This window comes from Ceratotherium simum, chromosome 12 (assembly GCF_057802395.1).
Source record: "Ceratotherium simum simum isolate JZ-2026a chromosome 12, ASM5780239v1, whole genome shotgun sequence".
Lineage (NCBI taxonomy): Eukaryota > Metazoa > Chordata > Mammalia > Perissodactyla > Rhinocerotidae > Ceratotherium > Ceratotherium simum.
This window is the reverse complement of record NC_141911.1, coordinates 30,511,595-30,536,348: the sequence shown is the minus strand read 5'-3', so window position 1 is coordinate 30,536,348 and position 24,754 is coordinate 30,511,595. Positions and strand designations below refer to the sequence as shown.

General features: G+C 35.7%; 1 protein-coding gene across 1 annotated transcript in view; it reads right to left on the bottom strand.

The window, feature by feature from the left end:
- Positions 1–1,651: 1,651 nt before the first annotated feature.
- ASIC5 (acid sensing ion channel subunit family member 5) overlaps positions 1,652–24,754 on the bottom strand; it is a 32,751-nt gene continuing 9,648 nt past the window's right edge. The window contains exons 3-10 of the mRNA XM_004420949.2: positions 20,397–20,634; positions 18,597–18,722; positions 16,632–16,781; positions 15,582–15,729; positions 13,225–13,281; positions 10,447–10,615; positions 3,597–3,688; positions 1,652–1,842 (exon numbers count right to left, since the gene is read on the bottom strand). Coding sequence (XP_004421006.2) covers positions 1,652–1,842; positions 3,597–3,688; positions 10,447–10,615; positions 13,225–13,281; positions 15,582–15,729; positions 16,632–16,781; positions 18,597–18,722; positions 20,397–20,634 — 1,171 coding nt within the window. The remainder of the gene's footprint in view (positions 1,843–3,596; positions 3,689–10,446; positions 10,616–13,224; positions 13,282–15,581; positions 15,730–16,631; positions 16,782–18,596; positions 18,723–20,396; positions 20,635–24,754) is intronic.

The following is a 24,754-nucleotide window of genomic DNA, read 5'->3' as shown; positions in this document are numbered from 1 at the left end:
TTAACGTATTTGGATGAGTAGAGGAGAAAAGAATTGCAATATAGGAAGTGAGAAGCTGCCTGGCACTAAATCTGAGAATCAGTCATACTAATATTAGCATAAAAAATGATTCTTCTCAACTGTCAAGAGAAACATGACTTTGCAGCCAAATATTTTATTTTATTTTGGGGGCCACAAGGCAGAGAAATGAGCTTTCTCTTCAGAGAAATGAATCTTCACATTAGACTATCATCAATAGCCCTATATTTCTAGTTTATTCATTCATTCATTTTATTTATTCCATTTTATCCTGTATTCCCACTTCCGATTTCCCTTTCCACTATAGGCAATCTTTCCAATGTGTCTGTTACACAAATATTTAATATTATATTTATATTTACCTTTTAAATATATGTTCTTTTAACACTTGTGTACTTGTTCTGTGGGCAAGCATATTCAATTTACATAAACTATTGTATTATAGCCTTGCATATGTGGGTTTTTTTTAAACTTTGTTCTACCTAACACTTTATTTTTAAGATTTAAGAATATTTTGGGGGCATGTTTAAGCCATAGTGCCTCTCTGCTGCTAGTCTTCCATAGCATGCACACACACCGTTGACAGTGACTTCCCCATTGATGGGTATGTAAATGATGAACATCTTAGCATGTCACGTCTCTGTGGGAGAATTTCTCTGGAGTATTTCCAGGTCTTGAGATATACATATTCCTAATTTGACTGAGTACTGTCAGATTGCACTGGCCTCATTCCCATGGCACTAGCACTTACTTATAATTAAATTTGAAAACAACATTTTAAGATTTTCAGAAATTATTCTCATGTGGCCAGAAAGAAAATGAGACCCAGCAATACTAGACAGAATGAATTTGGGGTTAGAATTCTATGACTTGATGATTATTTCTTAAATGTGTTTGACAAGGCTCCTGGACAATTCACCATTTATTGAATATTCTGAGAGACTGAAAGTAGGTTGACTGCCTGAGGGGTAATGAGAACACTTCACCTCTTGAATTTCCTTTCTAGATTAAATAAATACACAGAGGTTCTTGGAGAAAATGATAAAACACTGTGTACTCCCAATATACTACAGATTTAATTTTATTTTCAAATAGATTTATTTTAAGAATCCATCTATATAGAAAATATATATCCTGCCCCTCCCAAAGTCAGTTATACAATAGAACTCTCCAGGCAAAAGAATATAAAAGTATGTTGGATTTTAGTGAAAATAAAAATTCTCAGAAATTTTATAAAGTACAAATTATAATTTCCCAAGTAAAGTAATATCTTGTCTCCTCATATAGAGCTTCTTTATTTATCAGGTCTCATTCACATATTTAGTCATAAAGAGTATCTTTTTCCATTACTCAAATATTCATTCATTAAAAAAATATTTATGAAATGTCTGCTACATAATCTCTACTGTTCTAGGTGCTGAGAATTCATGTGTGTCTGTTTCTTTTTATATATAAATTAAGATGTATACATAAATACAGACAGAGACAAAGACATATAAAGAGATAGACATCTACAATGGATTGTATTGGATCCCCAAAACTATAACATAATGTTACATAACAATGAGTTAGTCACGAATAAATCTGAGGGTGCCGTGAAGAGAAAAGCCAAAGCTTTTGTCCTCCGTGAACATCAGCATTCCTCTATGCTATTTTTATTCCCGAGATGATTCTGAGGTGGAGGAGGCCCCTGGGTCATTTCAGGTATCTTCAGCAAGAACAAAACGCATAGCCAGTAGAGATTGGTGAATATATATTCAATAATTTCTATAATTGTAATCATACTGGCCCCACAAAATAGGCCCAATTGACCACCAACATCTGCTGTAATAAAGCCAATAAAGAAATGGAATAAATTATGCTTTTTCACAAAAAGTAAATTAAACATTGCTAGAATTTAAATTATTTGAAGCTAATAAGTTAATCATAATTGATATTACATAAAGATGAGTGAATTGTATTATTTTAAGTTTGGTATAAACAAAGGAATAGTAATTAATAATATCTTAAAATAATACTCATATAAATCATCTCAAAAAGGAGAGAGAAAAAGCCAACATAAAATCTGTTTCCAAAAATATAAGTCCAAGTCTTTGGGGGATATTAAATTTAGGCAAATTTATAAAACATCCTAAACAATTACAAATTCATTTCCATGTGTTGAATGGAGAGCAGAAATGCAGCATTCAGATGGCGTTATTGGGCAATGATGTTTTCCAGAAACATAAATTTCCAAGCAGTTTGTGATTTCAAGAGTCCAAACTGCTTCTTTTTAAGCATTCGTAATATTTCATTAAACTAAAATATGGTAACACAGCACTGTCTTCTTAAGAAAATTTTAAAATCTAGATATATCTTTATTGTTTGTGCCTTTTTTATTGTGGTAAAATGTACATAACATAAAATTTACCATTTTAACCATTTTTTCTTTTTTTTGGTGAGGAAGGTTGGCCCTGAGCTAACATCTGTTGCCAATCTTCCTCTTTTTGCTTGACGAAGATTGGCCTTGAGCTAACATCTGTGCCAATCTTCCTCTACTTTGTATGTGGGTCGCCACCACAACATGACTTGATAAGTGGTGTAGGTCTGTGCCTGGGATCTGAACCTGTGAACCCGGGCACCTGAAGCAGAGTGCGTGAACTTAACCACTACACCACCAGGCCAGCCCCCATTTTAACCATTTTTAAGTGTACAATTCTGTGGCATTAAGCACATTCACACTGTTGTACAACCATCACCACCATCCATCTCTGGAATTTTTTCATCTTCCCCAACTGAAACTCTGTACCCATTAAACAATAATTCCCCATTGCCCCCTCCCCTTAGCCCCTGGTATCACCATCCTACTTTTTGTCTGTATGAATTTGACTGCACTAGCGCGGACTTCTTAACATAGATTACAATATTAAGCTTTTTCTCATTGCCCTGGGCCATTCTTAGCATCACGCTATTTTTGTAAAGTGTGGTAATCAGGTATAACTTTCCCAAGAGCTTTGAGGAATTTGTATATTTCCTCCCTATTCAGGGGCTCAGTGCCAGTGTCTGACTGCTGTCATTTTGCATGAATCTGATACCCTCTTCCGTCACCTACATGACTTCCTTTATGTGCAGTAAGATCTAGAAAATCAGCAATTAAGTTTAAGGACTGTATGATGAAGGAGTGTGAGCATACAGTGGTGATAACTTAAATGCTGAATTTTGCTTGCTCAGGCTATTCATTTCCGACCTCTCTGGGTGGAGCTCTGTGTGGAAGTCTGAGATGGCTGACATTCTACCCAGAGGTAGCATTGCTGAAACACTACACAGCAATCACTTGCTGACGGGGGATGTCTGAGGGGACAGTAAGATGCTGAGTGTGAGTATGGAATGATGAACACCAGCCTTTTCTTTGTGAAAGCCCGTGTGAAGTTTGCTGGAGATGTGCCTAGGGAGTCAAAAAGTGTTAGGTTTAAATGGCAGGCGAATGGCAGGCACTATTCATTCTTTTTCTCCATCGATAAGCTAAATCTTAAATACGAAAGGACAAAAAACTGACAGAAAATTCTTTAAACATTGAGGAACAACTAAATAACACTTACCAAGTAACTCAGACACACTCACTGCTTTTTGCTGCTGGGTTATCTTATAGTTTAAGTCACTATAGTTTATATCAATGTTCACGAGATTCTCCCTAGGGATAAAACCAGAGTTAATCTAGCTCAAGATTGTCAGCACTATTTTTTTTTTTTTTTGTGAGTAAGATTAGCCCTGAGCTATCATCCATTGCCAATCCTCCTCTTTTTGCTGAGGAAGATTGGCCTTGAGCTAACATCCATGCCTATCTTCCTCTACTTTATATGGGACACTGCCACAGCGTGGCTTGACAAGTGGTGCATTGGTCCGTGCCTGGGATCCAGGCCTGCAAACCCCAGGCCACTGAAGTGGAGCTTGCGAACTTAACTGCTAGGCCAACCAGCCGGCCCTTGTCAACACTATTTTTAATTTCTATTTGACAAAGTACAGCAATATCATTTTTTGGTTCAGGTGTTTTTTAACGTTGAATTAGACACATCATTGTATTCAATACTAATCATAGTAGTTTCATTTGGAGGGTACTGTTGTCATGTTGGTATTTAGGGAAAATAATTTTTCCCCGACCCAATAATTTTTTTATGTCACATTCCAGAGAAACTGGAAAAAGACATTAAACGTAAATATCTACAGAGTAGATGCAAACACTTAAGTGTATCTAATTTTAATTCAAATCTTGGCCCTGTTCTTTGTTACTTACATGACTCTGAAGAAACTACGTGGTTTTCTTGAGTATTGGTTTCCTCATCTGTAGTCAGGATTTTAGATTTGTGACAAGGAGAAATTAAATAATGTATGCAAAGAATTGGCCCAGAACCTGGCATATACTGAGCGTTCAATAAACGGTAGTCATTTACTTTACATCATTAATATATTAGAGCAGAGACTCTGTTTTCTTAGTGTCTTCTAGAAATCTTCATATGTGACCAGAGTGGCTAAACACTATTTTAAAATGATAGCTCTTTATGTAGTCTTGGATACCCTCACACTCTCTATCTCCCTCCCAGAGCTCCAGCCCAAACTTGAACTTCAATAATATATCCAACTGCCTCTTTGTATTTCTACTCGGATGTTCAATAGGTATTTCAAATTGATATATTCCAAGTCAAACTCATGATATGTCTCCATTTATAGTGTTATAACACCACACAGCCAATCCATCAGGAAATATTTGTTTTATCTTCAAAATATATCCAGAATCCAACGTCTCATCCCATTCACTGCTACCATCTTTGCCTAAGATCCCATCATCTCTCACCTGGATTTTTCCAATAGCTTTCTGACTGGTCTTTCTGCTTCCAACTTTAATGTACTTTACCTCAACAGATACACACCCTCTGTTCTTCACACAATAACCAAAATAATACTTCTGCAATTTGCAAATCATATCACTCTTCTGCCCAGAACTCCCCAGAGACTTCCTAGTATACTCTAAGTAAAACCCTAAAACCCTTCCATGGCCCTATAAGATTTTGTCTGCCACCTACCCCTTCACTCTGACCTTTCTCAATTCATGCCCTGCCATTCTCTTCCAATGCCTACTCTGCCTCTGGCCATACCAACGTCCATTCTATTCTTTCCATACACCAGGGATGCTGTTGGCTTAGGATCTTCCTCTGCATTTGGTTTTCCCTCCTTCTGGAATGTTCTTCCGCCATATAATATAAAGGCTAGTTCTTATATCTCCTTTAGGAGAGCAGTTTACAAAGTGTGGTCACAGACCCACAGGGGTCTCCAATATCTTTTTTGGAAGTTCATAAGGTCAAGATTATTTTCATAGTATACTAACATATTATTTGACATTTTCACTATGATTGTTATTTCAAGAAAAGCTGCACTTTTTACATGGAACACCACTTTTACTTGAAAGAATGACTGACAAACTATGATAGTGATAGTAATGATATTTAATTAAAAATTAATGCTATCAAAATGAAATTTATATTGTATAATAAAATATTTAAATATTTGGAAAATCTACATAATGCAGAAAATTTTTCTAATGACCATTAAATGATGTTCAAAATCTTGCATGGGTAAAAGATCATTCAAAGTGAAAGATCAATGGATATTAATGTAATTGAGTATAAAAAATTTATTGATATGTTTTTAATATTTCACTGCTAACTGCTTTCAAGCACCACCCTTCCCTCTTCTTGTCCCAAGAGAGGTAAACTGATAAGAAAGCCCACACGCTTCCTCTTTTGGCACCTGGGTAAGTTCAAACCACACAAACTCTGGCCCACACTGGGGATATCTCGTTGAAGTCACACCATGTAACCACAATGAAAGGCAAAGCCAATTGCCTCTCCTTGTACTTGCAAGCCAAGAGAGGATCTGCTTGGGAGTCTGCCCTACTCGCCCCAGAAAGTCTCATCATGTGAGCAATAAATTTTTGTCATGCCCTCTTGATGCACATGTGGCAACATAAGTCTCAACATCCAAATCAAATTTGGAGTGGGGAGTTGATCCTACTCCTCGCAGGGCAACCACAAAACACATATTACAATTAACGTTTAAAGAACTACCACTTATTGAGTTTTGATATGTTATCAAAGAAAAAATTCACAATATCTATAAAGGTTATTAAAATATGTCTCCCTTTGCAACTACATATCTGTTTGACGCAAGATTTTCTTTACATTTTTCAACCAAAACCACATAAAGCAACAGATTAAATGGAAAAATGAGAACCTAACTGTCTTCTTTTAAGCAAGACACTAAAAAAAATTTACAATACTCTGAAACAGCATCACTCCTCTTCCTAAAATTTTGTTTTGGAAAATAGTTATTGTTTGTAAAAAACTTTTATTTATGTTACCATACAGTAAGTTTATTACTGCTGATTTAAATGAATTAACAGTAAAAATTTTCAGTTTAAATTTCTAAGATGGCAAATACTGACACTTAAAACTCATTGGACTCCTCCGTAATTTTTAAGAGTACAAAGGGACCTTGAGATCAAGAAGCTTGAGAACCACTGCTTTAAAGTCTTTGCTCAATTGTCACCTTCCCAGGAAGGTCTTACCTGATCACTATCCATAGCCCTGAGAACAGTCGTCCCTGACTCTGGCTTCTCCACACCCTTTTACTGCTTCCTTGCCCTCCACAGTACTTAGCACCATCTGACATGACTATATATATATATTTGTTTCCATCTCCACCTCAATGGAAATAAGTGCAGGAGGCAGGGTTTTTGTCTCTTGTACACTGAGGTATCCCTAATGCCTAGAGTATCCCCTGAATCCTGACACCAAATAGGTGCTTATTATGTATGTGTAAAATGGACAAATAAGGGAACAAATTACGATGAAAGCAATGAATGAATGGACAAATATTAACCTGTCTGTCGTATAAGTTGAGGTGCAAACCACCCACCTGATGATTTGCAGATGGCAGTAACAATTGTCATTAAGAACGGAGCCTTCAAAAAGAGAAGGAAAAAACAAGTGTCGGCAAGGATGTGGAGAAAAGGAAACCCTTGCGCATTGTTGGTGGGAATGTAAACTGGTACAGCTATGGAAAACAGTATGAAGTTTTCTCAAAAACTTAAAAATAGAAATACCGTATGATCCAGCAATTCCACTTCTGGGTATTTATCTGAAGAAAATGAGAACAATAACTAGAAAAGATCCATGCACCCCCCAGTTCATTGCAGCATTATTTACAGTAGCCAAGATATGGAAACAACCTAAGTGTCCATCAACAGATGAATGAATAAAGAAAATGTGGTGTACACACACACACACACACACACACACAACACACACGCGCGCACACTGGAGTACTATTTAGCCATAAAAAAAAGAATAAAATCTTGCCATGTGCAACAATTTATGGATGGACGTTGAGGGAATTATGCTAAGTGAAATAAGTCAGACAGAGAAAGATAAATATCATATGATTTTACTTATATGTGGAATCTAAAAAAACAAAAACCAAACTCATAGATACAGAGAACAGGTTGGTGGGTTGAAATGGGTGAAGAGGTGGGCAGATGGGTGAAGGGAGTCAAAAGGTACAAACTTCCAGTCATAAAATAAATAAGTCATGGGGATGTAATGTACAGCATAACAATTATAGTTAATAATACTGTATCACATATTTGAAAGTTATTAAAATAGTGGATGTTAAAAGTTATCATCACTAGAAAAAAATTTCCTAGCTATGTATGGTGATGGATGTTAACTAGACTTATGGTGGTGATCGTTTCAGAATATATACAAATACCAAATCATATGTTGTATACCTGAAATTAGTATAATGTTGTATGTCAATTATACCTCAATTAAAAAAAAAAAGAATGAATCCTATTAGCAATGTTTCCTGGAATTATGTGGTGTGCTTGAATATATCTAAGGAACACGGCTGTAAATCACTCTCTTTATTGTTTACAGTTTTAGAAATCAATATTCCCAAATATACTTAATTCAAAATATATCATTAATTTGTTTACTTAATTTCCATTGGTTTAACCCTGGGTAATAGGAGAATGTGCTATGTTTAACTAGATAATCAGCGGGTATAACAATATTTACAAATAATAAAGCAGTTGCCAAAGTGAAGGAAATAATAAAGTTGTCTTGGAAGCCCAGAAATTTTAGTAATATTGCAATCTTTTTATCCTCCATTGTGCTCCTAATTTACATGTACGCTGATAATATTGTTTAATTTCCCAAGCACAAAACTCATAACCATTTCCAAGCATTATCCGTCTATGTTTTTGAGAGAAGATAAATTCATCCCACACAAAGATATTGTGATATTTACTCAGCTTCTCTCAGGCAGGTCACGTGCCCAGTAATTTGAGTCTCACTGAATCTGTCTAAAGGTAATAGTGAAATTGTCCAGGATTTAAGGCCAAGAATATTTGTTTGTGTCAGGAGAGGCAAAATTATTAAATAAAATCTGAATTTTAATAAGGGTAAGGAGATCAAAGAAAAATTGTATTTGTTACATTTACAAAACACTAAAGAAATGCTTCCAGATGCTTGAGTATGAGGGCTGCATTAGGGGAATGAACTGTTTTTGCATAAAGCAAACAATGTTATCCAAGTTTTACTTGAAAATTTGTTAAACTAAGACAACAATTTACAAAAATCACTTATTTTATGAATGAAATCGGCCTCAATTCAGCCACAAGTTACCCTTATCTTCACCTCCACATTGCCTGCTTCAGTCAAGCTAAGCTTCTTATCTTCTTAACGGGGTTCAGCAGCTGCCACATGAGGCCCTGAATTGGTCATCGTCTGGGGTTGGTTAGTACCCCAGGAAAAAACACACACTGGCTTCATGATTAAGTTAGGGGTTGCTTCGTTTTAAATCTGACTGCTACTAAGTTTTCACATCTGCTCTCCTGGCAAACTGCATTTGTGCTTTCTAATTTACTGCTCTTTGATTTCTGGCACCTGTACATAAACCAGTTACTAAATCATATGTGTGACTTCTAGCTACGGGTTCTATTTAGGATTTGGACACCCATGTGTCCAGCTACATTTATGCAGCCACCTGCCTTAGTCCTCCTAGTAATGGTCTGTATGATTTACAACGATGTAAGGTCCCTACAAGTCAATTATGTGATAAGACTAATTGGAGAGCTATTTACAACAATCCAAGCTTTACAAAAAAACCAGTGTTCTCTACAGTCATCTTATTTTATACATGGGTTACTTTTCTGATTCACCGATACTTCTCCAAAATCGTGCCTACATTCTCTGCATATTATTAAGTAATTACAAAAGTCAGGAGCTATCTATCAGCCAAAGCCACACACAGTGCTCTTCTCAGTCATATTTAAGTATAACAGGGATAATACTACAAGTATGCCAGTTTCCCATATTAAAATGGAATACAAAGAGACGTCTGTACTGGAGACTGAAGTGTTAACAAAGATATGATTGTAAATTTCCTAGCTTTCCATCTTTTTATCTGCTAAGTGTCTGAAATCATACCCATCAACCCTATCTTAATGAAAATACTTTTTCTTCCTGATTTGTAAAGATCATTTTATTGTCTAGGCATTTACATGAGGAGAGCAGTGTTTTTAATACATTAAAATGAATACCAGGCTACAACTGGAATCCAAACATGCTTTCAAAGTTAGGTACTTTTCCGTGCAAAGTTAGTCAGCTTTTAATTAGTTAAACTATTTATATTATAATACATATACATACAAACACCAATGTGCTACATTGCTGTTTTAGATCCTCGGCTTGAAAATATACATAAAAAACAAAGAGAAACATTAAGGTTGCTTTCTGATTTTAAAAAAGAGAGTTCTTTATGAAGTTTGATTTGTAATTTCTAAGAGGCAGTATGGTGCAGCAGAAAGAGACCTAATTTAATCCTCACTTAATCAGAATTGGAACCATACATCTCTGTGGAAAATACATGGAGACCAGAGTCATAGGTCTTGGTCATAAGTTCTTTCTGTGCCTCTGACTACCTTAATAGGACAGTTACTTGAAATACAGTGTGCTTCGGTTTCCTCATCTGTAAAATGAGAATAATTATTTGTGCTCCATAACTATGTAATATGCAGGTATGGAATTTTCATATTTTAAAGCGTTAATTGATATCAGTCAGCATTGTTATTTTCCCCAGTTGGGCCAATAAAGGCAAGATCATGAGCAAATTACTCAAGCAGGCCTCATTTTACTTTTCACACAATTAAATGAAAGGATGGAAAGATGTGATTTTTATCTACTTTTAAAACTCTAGGCTTTCATTGTTAGTTCAGTGATGTAAGCCACTGCTTCCTTTGACTGATCAGAACTTTATTTCCTGAGTCTTTGAAAGTTTTGAGTAAAGAAACTATTCGTGTTAATTACAAATAATTTGCAAGACTCAAAAGATTACCTGATATATTTCTGGCTTCGATTCAACTTCTTGGAAAGATATTTCAAAGCTGTTAGACTTGGAAAAGTAGAATAAGAAATAGTGGCAGGGTATCCTGTTTCTTCACAAGGAACAGGGCAGCTAGAATTATGTGTTCCCATTGTACATAATCCCTTAACTTCAATGTGGTCTGAAATGAAAATTAAGACAGGATATTCAGAAAAGAAGACTATTTCACAGTGGGAAGAATAGAGCTCTTTAAAATTTTATAATTTCACTTTCAATCCTACAAAAAGTGGTTAACAAGTTCTACCACTACTTTCTTAACAAATGGTGTTTATATTTTATTTATATTTTAGTATAAACACAGCAAAGGAGACAGAATATAAAACATAGTTGTTATCCTTGAATTCATTGAGTCACTGGATTCAGATCTTTCTTAGAAATAAGAAATCCTTTCCAGAGAGTCTTTAGGCCTATTTCCATAAAATATCAGTCATTTGGGCAGGAGAAAGATGGAAAGTTGTTTGTGTGAACTTGTGTCACCTTGAGAGGAACTTTTAAATGTAATCCTGAAAGCGAATGACTCAGGTTTAAACTAAACTTATCCTTGGGGTTGTCTCAACTTAGAAAAGTGTGAAATAACGCTGCCAGGTGTTTAGAGCCATTTATTTCTGTGGATCCCAGCGACTTCTAAATCAGCCGTTGAGGTTCTGTCTTCGGTTCGCTCTTGGCCCCTGTAGAGCAACCAGGCTGTCCACACAAATGTGTACTGGAAAATGTTTCTGCAGGAGGTGGTATTTGTCTCCAGCTTTCCTTTGGATCACCTCCCAGTGCCCAATCTCACTGCTCCTCACTCTTGGTGGATATTCCGGTTCTTGTTTGTTACTGAATTCTTTGTTCTTGTGACCCTTTTTTCACCAAGACACCCTAATAATGATCAACTTTGGGCTTGTTTTCCAGACTAACTTCGCTACTTTTTCAGGGCATGACTTTAGCATGCATCCCTTAGTTCTTTAAGACTACTGGTAATAAACACTACTTTTTCCCTATACTCACACATACACGTATACTCACAAACACACACACACACACACTCTCATATACTCACACACACATACTCTCACACACTCACACACACATTCCCATACACACACCCACACACATTTCCACACACACAATCACACACACACACACACATTTCTGATCCCATTATCCCACAACAGTCCCTGAAGAACTGCATGCATGATTTGTTTCCAAAAGCTTCCCTGCCAACCCCCATTAGGGATAGGAAATCACAAGAAATTTGGCAACATAACTTCAATTCCATTGGTTAGTAACAAGACTTCTGCATAAGGCATACCTCAGAGATACTGTGGGTTTGGTTCCAGACCACTGCAATAAAGCAAATATTGCAATAAAGCAAGTCATGCAAATTTTTTTGGTTTCTCAGTTCATATAAAAGTTATGTTTACATTATATTGTAGTCTATTAAGTGTGCAATAGCATTATGTCTAAAAAATTATGTATAAATCTTAATTTAAAAATACTTTATTGCTAAAAAATGCAAATGCTGTTGGAAAAATGGCACTGATATACTTGCTTGACTCAGGGTTGCCACAAACCTTCAATTTGTAAAAAATGTAATATCTGTGAAGTGCAATAAAGTGAAGCACAATCAAATGAAGTATGCTTTATTCAGCTTGTAAGCTATTAAAAAATATATAAGATCCCTTCTACCCATACCCATTCCGTGAAATATTTTACAATCATTAAAAAGGATCTGTTAAATCTATTCCTGCTGTCCTGGAGATAGTTCCATAATGGGTTAGAGAAGCAAGTTTCATAGAAAGGAATATAATATGATTCCATTTTAATAAAACAACCAATGACTATAAATATGAAGCTGTTTATGTGGAGAAAATTATGGTAGAATATACTAGAGAGTTAACATTGGTTGGGAGTTAAGATAAGAGATATGTAAGCAAAAAAGATGCTGTTTAAGAAGTTGTCCCCTGTAAATATGGCATGTATGGTTGTGATTCTATTTATGTAAAAATTTTACATATGTATTTATATATAATATATGTATAATGAAAGGAATGAATGAAAGAATGATCACCTAAATAGTGATAGTAATTCTCAGAGTGATGCAACTTCTACTGATTTTCCAACTATTCTTTTTTTATCCTCTTTTTGCTGAGGAAGACTGGCCCTGAGCTAACATCTGTCAATCTTCCTCTTTTTTGCTGAGGAAGACTGGCCCCGGGCTAACATCCATGCCCATCTTCCTCCACTTTACATGGGACGCCGCCACAGCATGGTTGCCAAGCGGTGCCTCGGTGTGTGCCCGGGATCTGAACCCAGGCCGCCAGCAGCAGAGCACATGCACTTAGCCGCTACACCGCAGGGCCGTCCCGCCAATGATTCTTTTCTGTTCTGTAGTGTTTGAACTAGTCACAAGTATGTTTTATTTATGTTAATCTACAAAGTTATTTTGATTATAAAAAAGTATGGAATTTAAAACACAACATAAAAATTTAGAAATAAAACCCAGAACTTTCTTGCTGTTACTTTGTCACTGCATATCTTTAATTCAGATATATCTTGAAATCAGAGGAGTTTTTTGTTTTGTTTTACTATCTATGTCTATGTAAGCTGCTATTCTTAATTTTAAAAATATTGAAAAAACTCCCTCTTATAGTCTCTATTCTGTTTCCTTTCTGGACTATCTATAGTATGATTTAATGTCTTTGAGCAACTTTCATATAAATCCTGAAAATAAATTAAGCCACTTACCAAGTGTAGGAGAAACGCAGTTGTAAAACTTTCGTAGGTCACACTCTATCCCATTTCCTTAAAAATAATAAGTGTAAATATAGAGACTTTACATTTTATGAAATAAGTGACATACTGACAAAAATATCTTTCTTGTATCCATCCATCCATCTGTACATTTATTCTTTTGCCAAAAAAAGTATGAAAACATGTTAATCCCCAATGAAAATATACATTGGGAGGAAGAATAATAAAGTTTTTTGTTTATGTTCATGTTTCCTTCCATCTGTCCATATCATTCTAAGATCTTTTAAGTGGGAATAATAATTTTAAAATGTTGGTAGCTTTGAAATTTAAAATTACTTTAGCATTCAACATCTCATTTGTTCCTACCCTAATCCTGTGATGTGGCAATCATTTTACAAACGAAGAAACTAAGGGTCAGAAAGTGGCATGCTCAAGCAGTTAGAGAGGCCTTGGCTCACTCTGTTTACTTTCTATCCTGCTCCCTTTATCCGTTGATTTAAATATATATATTTACATATTCACACACTCACACACCTCGTGGGCTGCCATTCTAGCAGTAGGATGGGGCAGAAAAGCGCTAATATTTGTTAAGCACTTGCTGTGGACCTTAAGACAAATTGTAAAACCAATATGTAACAGAGCTGGGTTTAGTCCCAGGCTGATTCTAAAGCCTTAGTCTTTGCACCTTAATACAGTATTTGTTGCTTATCACCCATGTGGTATCTGGCGTTAGCCTCAATGTTTAGCCAGTTGTCCTGAAAATAACCAAAAGAGATTGTCCACGTACAATTTGTGGATAAGTTCAGCTATGAGGGAATACTTTTTGTGAAGGAACTGAAATAAGTAAAAAAAGGAAAAAGTCTACCTCCAGAATTAAGTTAGTGAAAAGCCTCTCTTTTCCAAAGTGTGCCTTACTTCTTGCACTGCTATTTCTCCCGTTTCAAAGAACAGTAAAATTTTGGAAACAATCCATATCTAAAAAGGTGATTTTGGGGATTGCCTCCACAAAATGTTAGTGGAGGTACTTTAGCTACTTCACTTAATGTCTACAAATCTCACTTTCCCCATCTATAAGCAGACTTAGAGGGATATGTGAGGATCAAACCAAATAAGACATTATCCTGAAAGCACTTGGTACATTCTAAAGCTCGCGCAAATGTCATGGTTTGTGTTTTGTATTTCATCTTGCCTAGTTTCTGGTCCAGTTATTCAGTTATTCATTAGTTATTCAGTTTGTGTTTTGTAAGCAGTAATGCATTTTTAGATTATAAACATTATTTTCCATCTATCAATTCAGACTTTCTTCCAGTAACTTTGGAAAGAGTATTAGGAACGACAAATCAGAGCCAGAGCTAGCAGCTTTAGAGAATGGCAGTTTTGGGGGGGCCAGAGACCAATAATCAGAATTTTGGAAAGAAGGAAGTGATGATTCTCGAAATTTCTAAGTAGTTTTCCAAGTAGAGACTGTTGTTATAAAGGGAGAAAGAGGTAGCATTAGTATATCTATGTGTGAAAAGTAGTGTAGAGTGTGTGTGTGTGTGTGTGTGTGTGTGTGTGTGTGTGATGGGCCCTAGTGGCAAACTTATACAGCCAAACTGGTTTTTCCTTTAATTAATGCACTATACATTTCTTTATAAATATGCTGGAGGAAGGGGAGGAAGGAAATCTGAATAAAAATATCCAGTGCTTATATGGAATGTATTCTGTGCCGAGCACTTTTTAAACCACTTACACACTCGTTTCATCCTCATGACAACCCTGTAAGGTAGAGCACTATCCCCCCCGTTTTACAGGAGGTACAGAGAGGTTAAGCCCAAGATCACGTAGATGAGAAATGGTAGAGTTGAGACGAGCAGCCTGGATCAGTGTCCAGCTCTCACCCATCCTGCTCCACTGCCTCATTCCACGCTTGCCTCAAATATCCCTGACTCTGGAAATGTTTCAAACTGTATGCAAAGGGAGCCTGGAGTTTTCTTTATACCCACAAAGAAAAGAATTTTCTAATAGTGAAATATTCATAGTTGGTAAGATTTATATAGATGATCTAATTTTTCTTTCAAATTGAGAAAACCATGATGAGCAGCTTTGGACATTTGAGAGCACCCAATTTTACATTTTGAAAGTAAGAATTGGGGACTAGCCCTGAGAACACAGTTTTATTTTCTTTCCAGGAATCTCTGCTATGATTCCTTGATTTAAAATCTGTCAGTTGAGGTTGTCTTTGTCAAGTGGTTGACTTGCTGGCATAGAATTTCATAAGAATGGAAAACGATTTCATGATTGTCTATTTCCCATGTTTCAAATTAAGTGACTATAGTTAAATAAGGGGAAAGTTGTCATTCTTTATTTACCAGGAAGCAGAAAAGGTAAACATCCACATTGTTTTTCCACGTGCCGTGCTTTGCATTCCTTCAAGCAACCAGAAGAGCTGTAGGTACTAAAATTCTGCAGCTTGATGTTAGGGTTGCATTCTCCCCAAGGGTATTCTTGATGAACTGTCTTAAGATCAAAGAAACACCTGGTTCAAGAGATTCATCTGAGTCAATCCACCTATTTCCACTCCAAGAACAGAGGCTGATAAACTGAGTTTACTTTTCTCTCAGAGCTCTTTTTTTTTTTAGTTGACTCTATTTGCCTATTTTGCCTACTCTGTTAACCTGAAAATCCCTGAAAGTAAATATAATAGTGGTCCTTTAACATATATCCCAATGCTCTGTGCTTGTAGTGAATCAATAAAATCAAAAAGACTAATTGCTCTAAAAATTAACTCATAGAAGGAAAAATAGTATCATTTCTGGAAACAATATGTTAGCATATTAATCAGCCCACCCACAAAACAGCAACAAAAATCACAAAAAAAGATTCTTTATTGAGCAACTATTATGTGCCAGGCATTATGATAAGTGCTGTCTTTATTTCACATACACGTCATAAGAACTATGAAAAGGAAATATTACCCCCCTCTCCACAGTGTGCAGGGAAAGATGGAAATTGAGGAAGTTAATTAAGAAGATTACAGAGCAAGTGGCTGGCGAATAGAGACCTTCCAGACGTATCTGACTCCAAGATTCCTGCTCTTCCCACTTATTTTTCTCCTTTCCAGAACGTCCCATTGAGAAGACCCACAGCTGTGTCTCCTCATACTTGCTGACCTTTTCCAACTCTAATGAAATTTCAAGTCATCTTGGATTTGCTAGGCTTGCCAGCTTTCACTTGTATTGTGTATGTGATTTCACTGTTTTTACTAAATATACGCATCCTAGCAAAGGAAAAGAATCTGAAATGAAACTGTGGAATGTCCAGGGGTGTTCTAAAGGCATGGGAGAAAGGGGTTTCTAGTGAAAAGTATTATTCACTACCCCACCGAATTCCCTCAGACTCTACATTTTGCGAATATTTACCTTCACTTGGCGGATTGTTACCCGTGCATGCATTCCCACAGGGGACGACAAGCCTAAACCATCGAACTGTGGCACCTTCTTTGGTGAATGGATAACGAAGATGACCCCAGCATCCACAAAACCAAGGGCTGGGTCATCAGTGAATTCTGCCTGAAACAAAAATCCATTTTTTTCCCAAAATTACAAATTGATAACAATTCTACACGACTTCAAGATTTAGTTTCATCCTCTCATGATAGCATTTGACTGACTTAAAATCAAATATTTCATATCACTATTCAATCTCTTTTTATACAAATGCTGTGAAAATTAAATGCCTAAAAACATACTTGTCATGGCTGAATCACATTTCAAGGCCTTGGCCGTTTTCCATAGATACTCCGCCTTAGATGAAGGTCATAGTACGTATTATGACTGTTAATTATCTGATTTCCTCTGGCCCTCTCCTCGCCTTTCAGTTGCTTCCTCCTTGGCTGTTCTCTTTGCTGCGTTTGTTTCAGAAAATCATTTGGCCCTCTTCTTCTCTTTGGGATTAAAATTTCTGACCTTATTTAAAATTCAAATTCATTTTCCCAGAAGAGAGAAGACTTAAACTATTTGTTTAACACCAGTGCTCTTCTATAATTCATATGTCAGATGGAGACATTTAAGACTAAACTGCTGGTGATTTTGTTACTAGTTGTAATTTCAGGCAATACGGAGAAGGAATGGACTCAGAATATGATGATTTTTTCCTGTGAATCGGTCAACTGCATTTGTAATTACATTTAATAAACATGCTTAATATTCCATTTGTAACTCAAGACCCTATTTCTCCTGGGTCTATTATGACTCGCTAAGAAACGCTTAACTGGCTAGTCTGGAGAAATATTTAAGTGCCATTTACTTGGGAAATGTTGCATTGAATTTGCAGATTTTAATTGCATTCTAAAAATATTTGGGAAATTCTAGATTGTAAAATTCATAATATAATGTTTGAACTGACCACATGGCTAATATTTGAATGACTTCAAAATATTAATCAAATATATATACAAGAATGGGTACATGCATTGCACTGTGTAGTACTATGTTTGAACATAACAAAAGGTATCTTGAGTAAGATACAAGGGGAAGTGTTGAAGCATACCTTGTGCGCAATTCTTTGAAAGTAGCCAATGGCCTCAGTCACTTGGATTGGGAGGTGGGGTAGTTTCATAGAATTTGGGAAGACTAGGTTTATTTCTCAACTTTGCATTAATTGTATGATTTTGGATACTTAATTCATCAGCATTTGAGAGTTTTGGTTTATGAAACCACAAAAATGGAGTAGAAATATGTGTGCAAGACAGACGTGAGAATTAACCTTGGATGGGAGCTATACGAGATACCCTTGAAGGTGACACCACTGCATTTCTCAGGTGTCTGGACATTTGCGTCCCAGGCCTCAACACTTAGGCTTCTTGAACCAATTACAAATTTACAGAAGCTAGTCTTAGGCAAGCACATTTATACAACATTCTTTACATAGTAATTTTTTCTTTTGATCGCTTTTTCAGACTGTAGATTCTGTGGTTTGTCAAATGCGTATGTATGGCTTCTTTCTAAAATATATTGCCTTATTTACATGAAAACCTTTCTAAAAATTATTCTTTAAATACATAGAGTCATTTTAAATTAACTATATACATTGTGATTTAGAAATCTCTGGTTTCTTTATTTTGCGGCATTAACATTTCCGGAGTCACAATAATGATAGTCAGTAGGATAGCTAAAAATATCCAGGTTATGCCTCTAAATTTTGCCTGTTTAATCTTTAAGTCAATAGCTGCATCCATGGGACTCTGGCTAAATTAACAAAAACCAAAATAATATCCAACATGTGGGAACAATTTAACAGGGCAAAATATTCTAATCAAATCTTTTGAAACCCCTCCCCATTCTTGTTTGTCTTGAATCCTGACTAGGTTTAAGAAAATTCAATACCTGATTGACATTGAAGAGCAAGCTTAAGCCTCTTCCAGAGACACTCGTTTCTCTCTTTGCTTGGATATTTTCACCATGATTAAAAGTGAAACAATTTCCATATTCAGTGAAGACATGCGCAAAATCCTCCAATACGAAAATGAACCAAATAAAACACAATCAGTTGGGTGTTTTGGTCACTTTTGAAGTTTAAATTGCTATAACTTTTTTTTTTTAAATCACAAATGTCTAAATGAGAATGTGGAAATAGAAAGAATAGAAAATCTCGTCATTCTTGTTTGTATTCAATGAGAGTTTTCATTTTTGTTGTAATATGCATTTGTCAATTTGTATGTGACTGAGACATTTTAACATATAAATAAGCATGTTTTTAAAGCATTTGAAAAGTAATTTGTTTTATACTTACTAAGGATTCATGGAAACATATATTTTTACCTGGGGAGAACTCTCTCAGCATCCTCTCTTTGTGGAGCCACCCCTACCCCACCATGCGTGGTCACAGTTGGGCAGCCAATCACATTGCTCTGCTCCTTTAACCCTCCTCCTCCAACCAGACACACTACAGAGGTGCATGTGACATAAACTGGGCCAATAATACCCTACCATTAATACCCTACTATATTAATACCCTACTCATTCCCTTCAGTGATTTGTTCAGGAATTGATATATGTCCCAAGTACAGCTAATCAAAGTCTTCATGGGATTGTTAAGTGGATACTGGAGTGTTAACCTATGATAATGAGAAGCTAGGGTTGTCAACAGCCATCTTGGCTCTGTGTGGGGAGAACTCATACAGAAAGAAGCCAACCTGAGTCCCGAGATTGAAAGAGAAACAGAATATTAATGATGGTGTTGGAGTCCCTTGGTTGAGCCTTTTCTGAAGCCATTCCTACTCTTAGAGTTCCCCGTTAATTAAACCAATTCATTCCTTTTACTCTTTAGCTTACCAGAGTTGAGTGTGTGTAATTTGCAATTGAAAAACTCATATCTAATACAAAATTTCTTGGTGATGAGTTTAAACACGTAGGTAAATAAAAAGTGACAGAAAATCTTCTCTAAATTAAGAGTTTAGACCAGGACTTCATCTCTGTCACACGTCTCTCAGGCATTTCTTTTCTGTTTCCTGTGTGCTAAGGAAGGCTACCAAAAGGAGGAGGAATCGTGTCCCAGAACCATGAATTTGTGAAGTTTACCTGGAATCACTAACCACGTATGCTACAGAACTGCCGATACAAGAAATAGGAGATCATAGTGCCTACGTATTCCTTTACTAATAGATTCAGATATGTCCAACACTTTATCTTAAATGTAGATTAATTTTACAAACAATAAAAACAAGATGTCATGAGTCATTAGAGAAATATATATAATTTTCATAGTTAAATGCTGGGGCCCTCTCATTTTCTTTGGGCTCTAATGCAGTACCACAAGCAAAAAACCAGAATGTTGGCTGCTTAATGATAATAAAAATGCTATCTTGGAGTATGTTGTTTACTGATGAACGGGAAAAGTCAAAACATCCTGTTATGTTAAAATTGTTTTTCTTTTGGAAGGACTATTCCACAAGAAAGGTAACCAAAGATTTCTATTCTCTATCTTTTCTTAGATAACTACTTGAAAAAGGAAATATGTCTCGTGTGTTCCACACCTCCTGATATCGTAAGGCTGAGCTAATGAAATATAATCTTTGAGCAAATTTATATAGATTCCTCACGGGAGTAAATTTTATCTCAGTGTGAAACAGTACAGTGAAGTAACTTATTATATTGATGGTATTTGAAGAAATATCAAATCATTACCTGTGGGCCACATGGCTTTCCATAAAAGTCACAATCCAACAAAGTGCTGTTGTTGAGATAAAAACCATTTTTCTTGACAAAATCTGCAATGCTAAAGTTTTGGTGACTTGCAAGAAAATCAATAGCCTTTTTAGAGCCAGTGGAATTGGCACTGATTTCTTGAAGATGGAGGACTTTGGATACAACAGTCCATAAGGAAAAAATAACACCAAATTTGGCTACAGCATATGTTTGGAACCTGTTAGTAGGAATAAAGGTAATATTTAGAATAATAAAAACTTGTTACTATCTAGAGGATAGAGACCAAACATCTAGATCGTCTCAGCTTCTCCAGCTTATCTCCTATACTCTCCCTGATTCATAATACATTTAAGCAAAATTGAATTCTCAAGAGGTCTTTGTCACATCCTGCAATATACCTTGTAATTGTACCTATAGTTTCATATACCTAGAATACCTACCTTGATTTGGATACATCCTAATGGATCTTCAAGATCCAACATAAAGAGAGGTGGGAATGTGTAGTTATTAAGAATATAGACTTAAGAGCCAGATTTCCTGGGTTCGAATTCCAGCTCTGACATTTTTGTGCCTTGGTATGGTGTTTGTCTGGCTATGCCAGAACTATATTTCCAAACGTCTCCTTCCTTGTATGTATCTGATTGCAATCTGAAGTTCTTCATAGGGCAGGAGCTGTGATCACTCACACACATTGTGGTTGGATCTCCTGACTCAACTTGTTGATATGGGGCAACAGCCAGGTCTATAGCTCCTCCAGCTCCTGTCTGATCTCTTCCTTCAACTTCTTCAAATCCTGGGTCAAGTGAGACTGCAACCTGGAGAAGGTGCCAACTTATCCTGCAGGTCACTGGCACCATCAAGATCAGTGGAAGTGAGAATGACACACACATTTCCAGCTTGTATTTGTGTCCTTCACTTCAAATCTATCTTCCTTTCTGACTGCTGATCTTGCTGACTTCAGGCACAGCACCAGAAACAGAGGCAGCAGACTTACAAAGACTGTTTGACCAGTCCCTATGATTTAGTGGGGTTTAATCCCTGTGATAAATTCCTTATTCTGTCACTCACAGTGGTTCTGTTTCTCCAGTCAAACCCTGATTGGTACAGCGACTTAATGGGATGACTTACCAAATTTCTTCGTCTCACTGTGACTCAGTTTCCTCCCATGTAAAATTGGTATAACCTACCTCAAAACGTTATTTTGATGATTAAATTATTTTTTCTAAAACATTTAGAAGGGTGCCTGGAATATTAGATAAATATTCATTAAATAAATGCCTTGTTATTGTCAGAGTATTTTCCTGGCAGTCAAATCAGGAGTAATCCATTTGCCCTAACTACTGTAAGTATTTTTTAATACTCTTATTTTGCTGAGCAATTTCTGCTTTGCATCATGTGTGGTTCTTTATTTGCATACCTTACATTTCTTTCAAAATGTGATTAGTATTTTCGTATTTTAGATATTATAAATCTTCAGACTGAACAAACTTTCTCTCTTCAAACTGAATACTAGAAAGCATAAAAGGAAATGTGTATGCACTCTTGGTAAGTGTACAGGGCCATATGGTGCATGGTTTGTATGTAACCTCACTCCTGGACTTCCTTTATGTTCCAGATGTTATATTTTATTTTCACTTTCCTTTATATTATCTTTCACGTAATTTTTCTTTCGCATACAAGCCACATTGAACCTTTCTTGGTCAAGTTAGAGCGTACACAAAACAAAAAATGAAAAAAAAAAAAACCCAAACCAACATCATATGTTCTTTTAGAGGCAAGAAACTGTTTTCATGATCAGCTCCTAACGTAATACCTTACTTAAACAGCTCTGAGCCTTGGAAGGTCTGTCTTAAAACTCACAGCCCAGGTTACTGAAGCAAGTAACTATCCTCATTTGACATTTCTTTTCTTTAGAGACACTATTAAGCTTCTGCCATGGTGGTATTCTACTAACTACAGTATATCTAACAACCTTGATTTTCTTGGTCAAAAGTGTTTTTAGTGATCTTTTGAGGAGTTAACAGCCTACATTAGCAACAGATTTTGGGAAGAAGAAGAGTTGAGGGATGAACCTTTCACGTCCTTCAGCTTCCTAATTCTCTGAATGACTGACAGGATACCCAGGATCTGCTCCAAAGCACTGCAAATTTGGAATCCTACATAGACAGAGTTAATACTGCCTCATACCATGTTCACTGGATTCTTTTCAAAGTTATTATGCAGAGAAACAGAGAAATTATCACATGTGTAGGAGGTATGAATACAACAGATAAAACGGGCATTTTAAAATATTCTAAAACTTTTATTGTTATACTAATAATGGTTGAGACCATGAGGGTAATTTAGGTAGATGAATTAAACTTAATGAATAAAGTCTAACAATATTTGGAACAAAGGAAGTGAAAAATTTTGTTAGACGTATTGTTCAGCATAAAATCAAAGTGTTTTGCTCTGAGTTTATTTTCAACTTTAATTCAAACTTCAAAATCCTCTCAGGTATATTCTTTCAGAAACCTTGCTTAAATGTAGCTTGTCTTACTCTTTTATTTAACATATATTGGTAAGAGACAAGTAAAAGAAAATAATGATAAAAATACATTGATTTGTTTAAACAGTGTAATAATTGGTAACCAATTATTAAATCTGTCATTCTTGGGTATATTAATGCCTTTAACTACACTTCCTCAAATTATATGACCCAAATGAGTAAGTTTCATTTGGTGCTCAAGTTGATGTCTGATCAGCCCTTCATTGAATCCCATCAAAACAGATCTAAGTCTACTATGTATTCACAAGAAAGGTATATTTTACAGATCATTGTATGGAGAGAGAAAATGGAGAAAAACGCCTGCTCTTTGGATTCTCCTATGAGCCAATTTTAACATCTTATAGTTCTCTCACTAATTAATGAAATCTTGACACATGTTCATTTTATATTTGTATAAGAGTCATGATTTTATCTTTTATTTAAAATCCTCTACCTTTTTTTTTTTTTGCATTTAAACAGTAGATTTGGAAAAAACAAAGAAGTACAGTGATTATTGTAAAGGTGAAGAAACAGAACTTGGGTTACTTGTTCTAAAACAATGGATCAAATATCATCAGTACTCACTATATCCAGTCATTATCTCTGATTTTGGAAAAGAAAGCAAATTTCAGAAGTTTTTACCAAATATAATAGAAATTTATGATGAATTTTATGGTGAAGGTTTTTTAGTGGAAATTTTTGACAGAGACATTTGAAAGCCAATAGGATTGATCCCAAAGAAACAAAGTCATGACAGTACTGCAATTCTTGGAATTTATTGTGAAATATGATTTTTATAAATCTCTGCCAAATGTATCCTTATGAGTTTGTCTTCCTTTGTATAGCAATTGCTTCATATGAAAGAAACTTTTCAAAATTAAAATTAATAAATATTCTTCAGTCGACTCTGAGTGATGCTATCTAACTGTACTATTAAACGTGAATACATAAAGAAGATTAATTTTGATGAAATCATTGACAAATTTGCAAAAGGCTGAAAAAGGGAAACTACAATGCTATTATTCATCACCACAACAGATCTAAAATAAAAGTCTTTCCTTTTCATTTCAAAAATACAGTAATGCTAAAAAGCATTACTGCATCACTTTTTCCCTATTTTTTAATATATATTTATTTTTTATTTTTATTTATTTATTTTTTCTAGTGAGGAAGATTGGCCCTGAGCTAACATTTGTTGCCAGTCTTCCTCTACTTTGTGTGTGGGACACTGCCACAGCATGGCTTGATGAGAGGCATGTAGGTCCGTGCCAGGGACCCAAAACTGTGAACCCCGGGCTGCTGAAGCAGAGTGTGCGAACTTAGCCACTATGCCACAGGGCTGGCCTCGTATATATTTATTTTTTAACATTTTTTTTGGAACAAATACATGTAGTCTGTTATTATAATTTTTTTAATTTCAAGATTGTAACCAAAAATAATTTTGTCATATAGAGGAAGGGAATGTTAAAAAATGACCTACTCTAAGCTGTCATATAAATTGGATAGACCCCTGATAGCTATGGTAAAAAGCAAATCCTTCCTAATAATCCAAGGTCCCTTGGCAAAGTTTCCTCATCTTGGGTAGCCATTCCTGCTGACAAAGTAGTTTAGCAGAAGTACAGGAATTGGCATTGAACAGAGACCTCTTTTCCAGCCCCTAGCTGGTAACTTGAAGTAAATTGCAATGTTAAGCCTTGCTTTCTCTCATGTAAATTGGAGGCAATGCAGCTTAGAACAATAATCTCCAAAGTGGGATGTGCATGTACTGAGGATACTCACGCACAGAGAATTTTAAGGGAATAAATTTCCA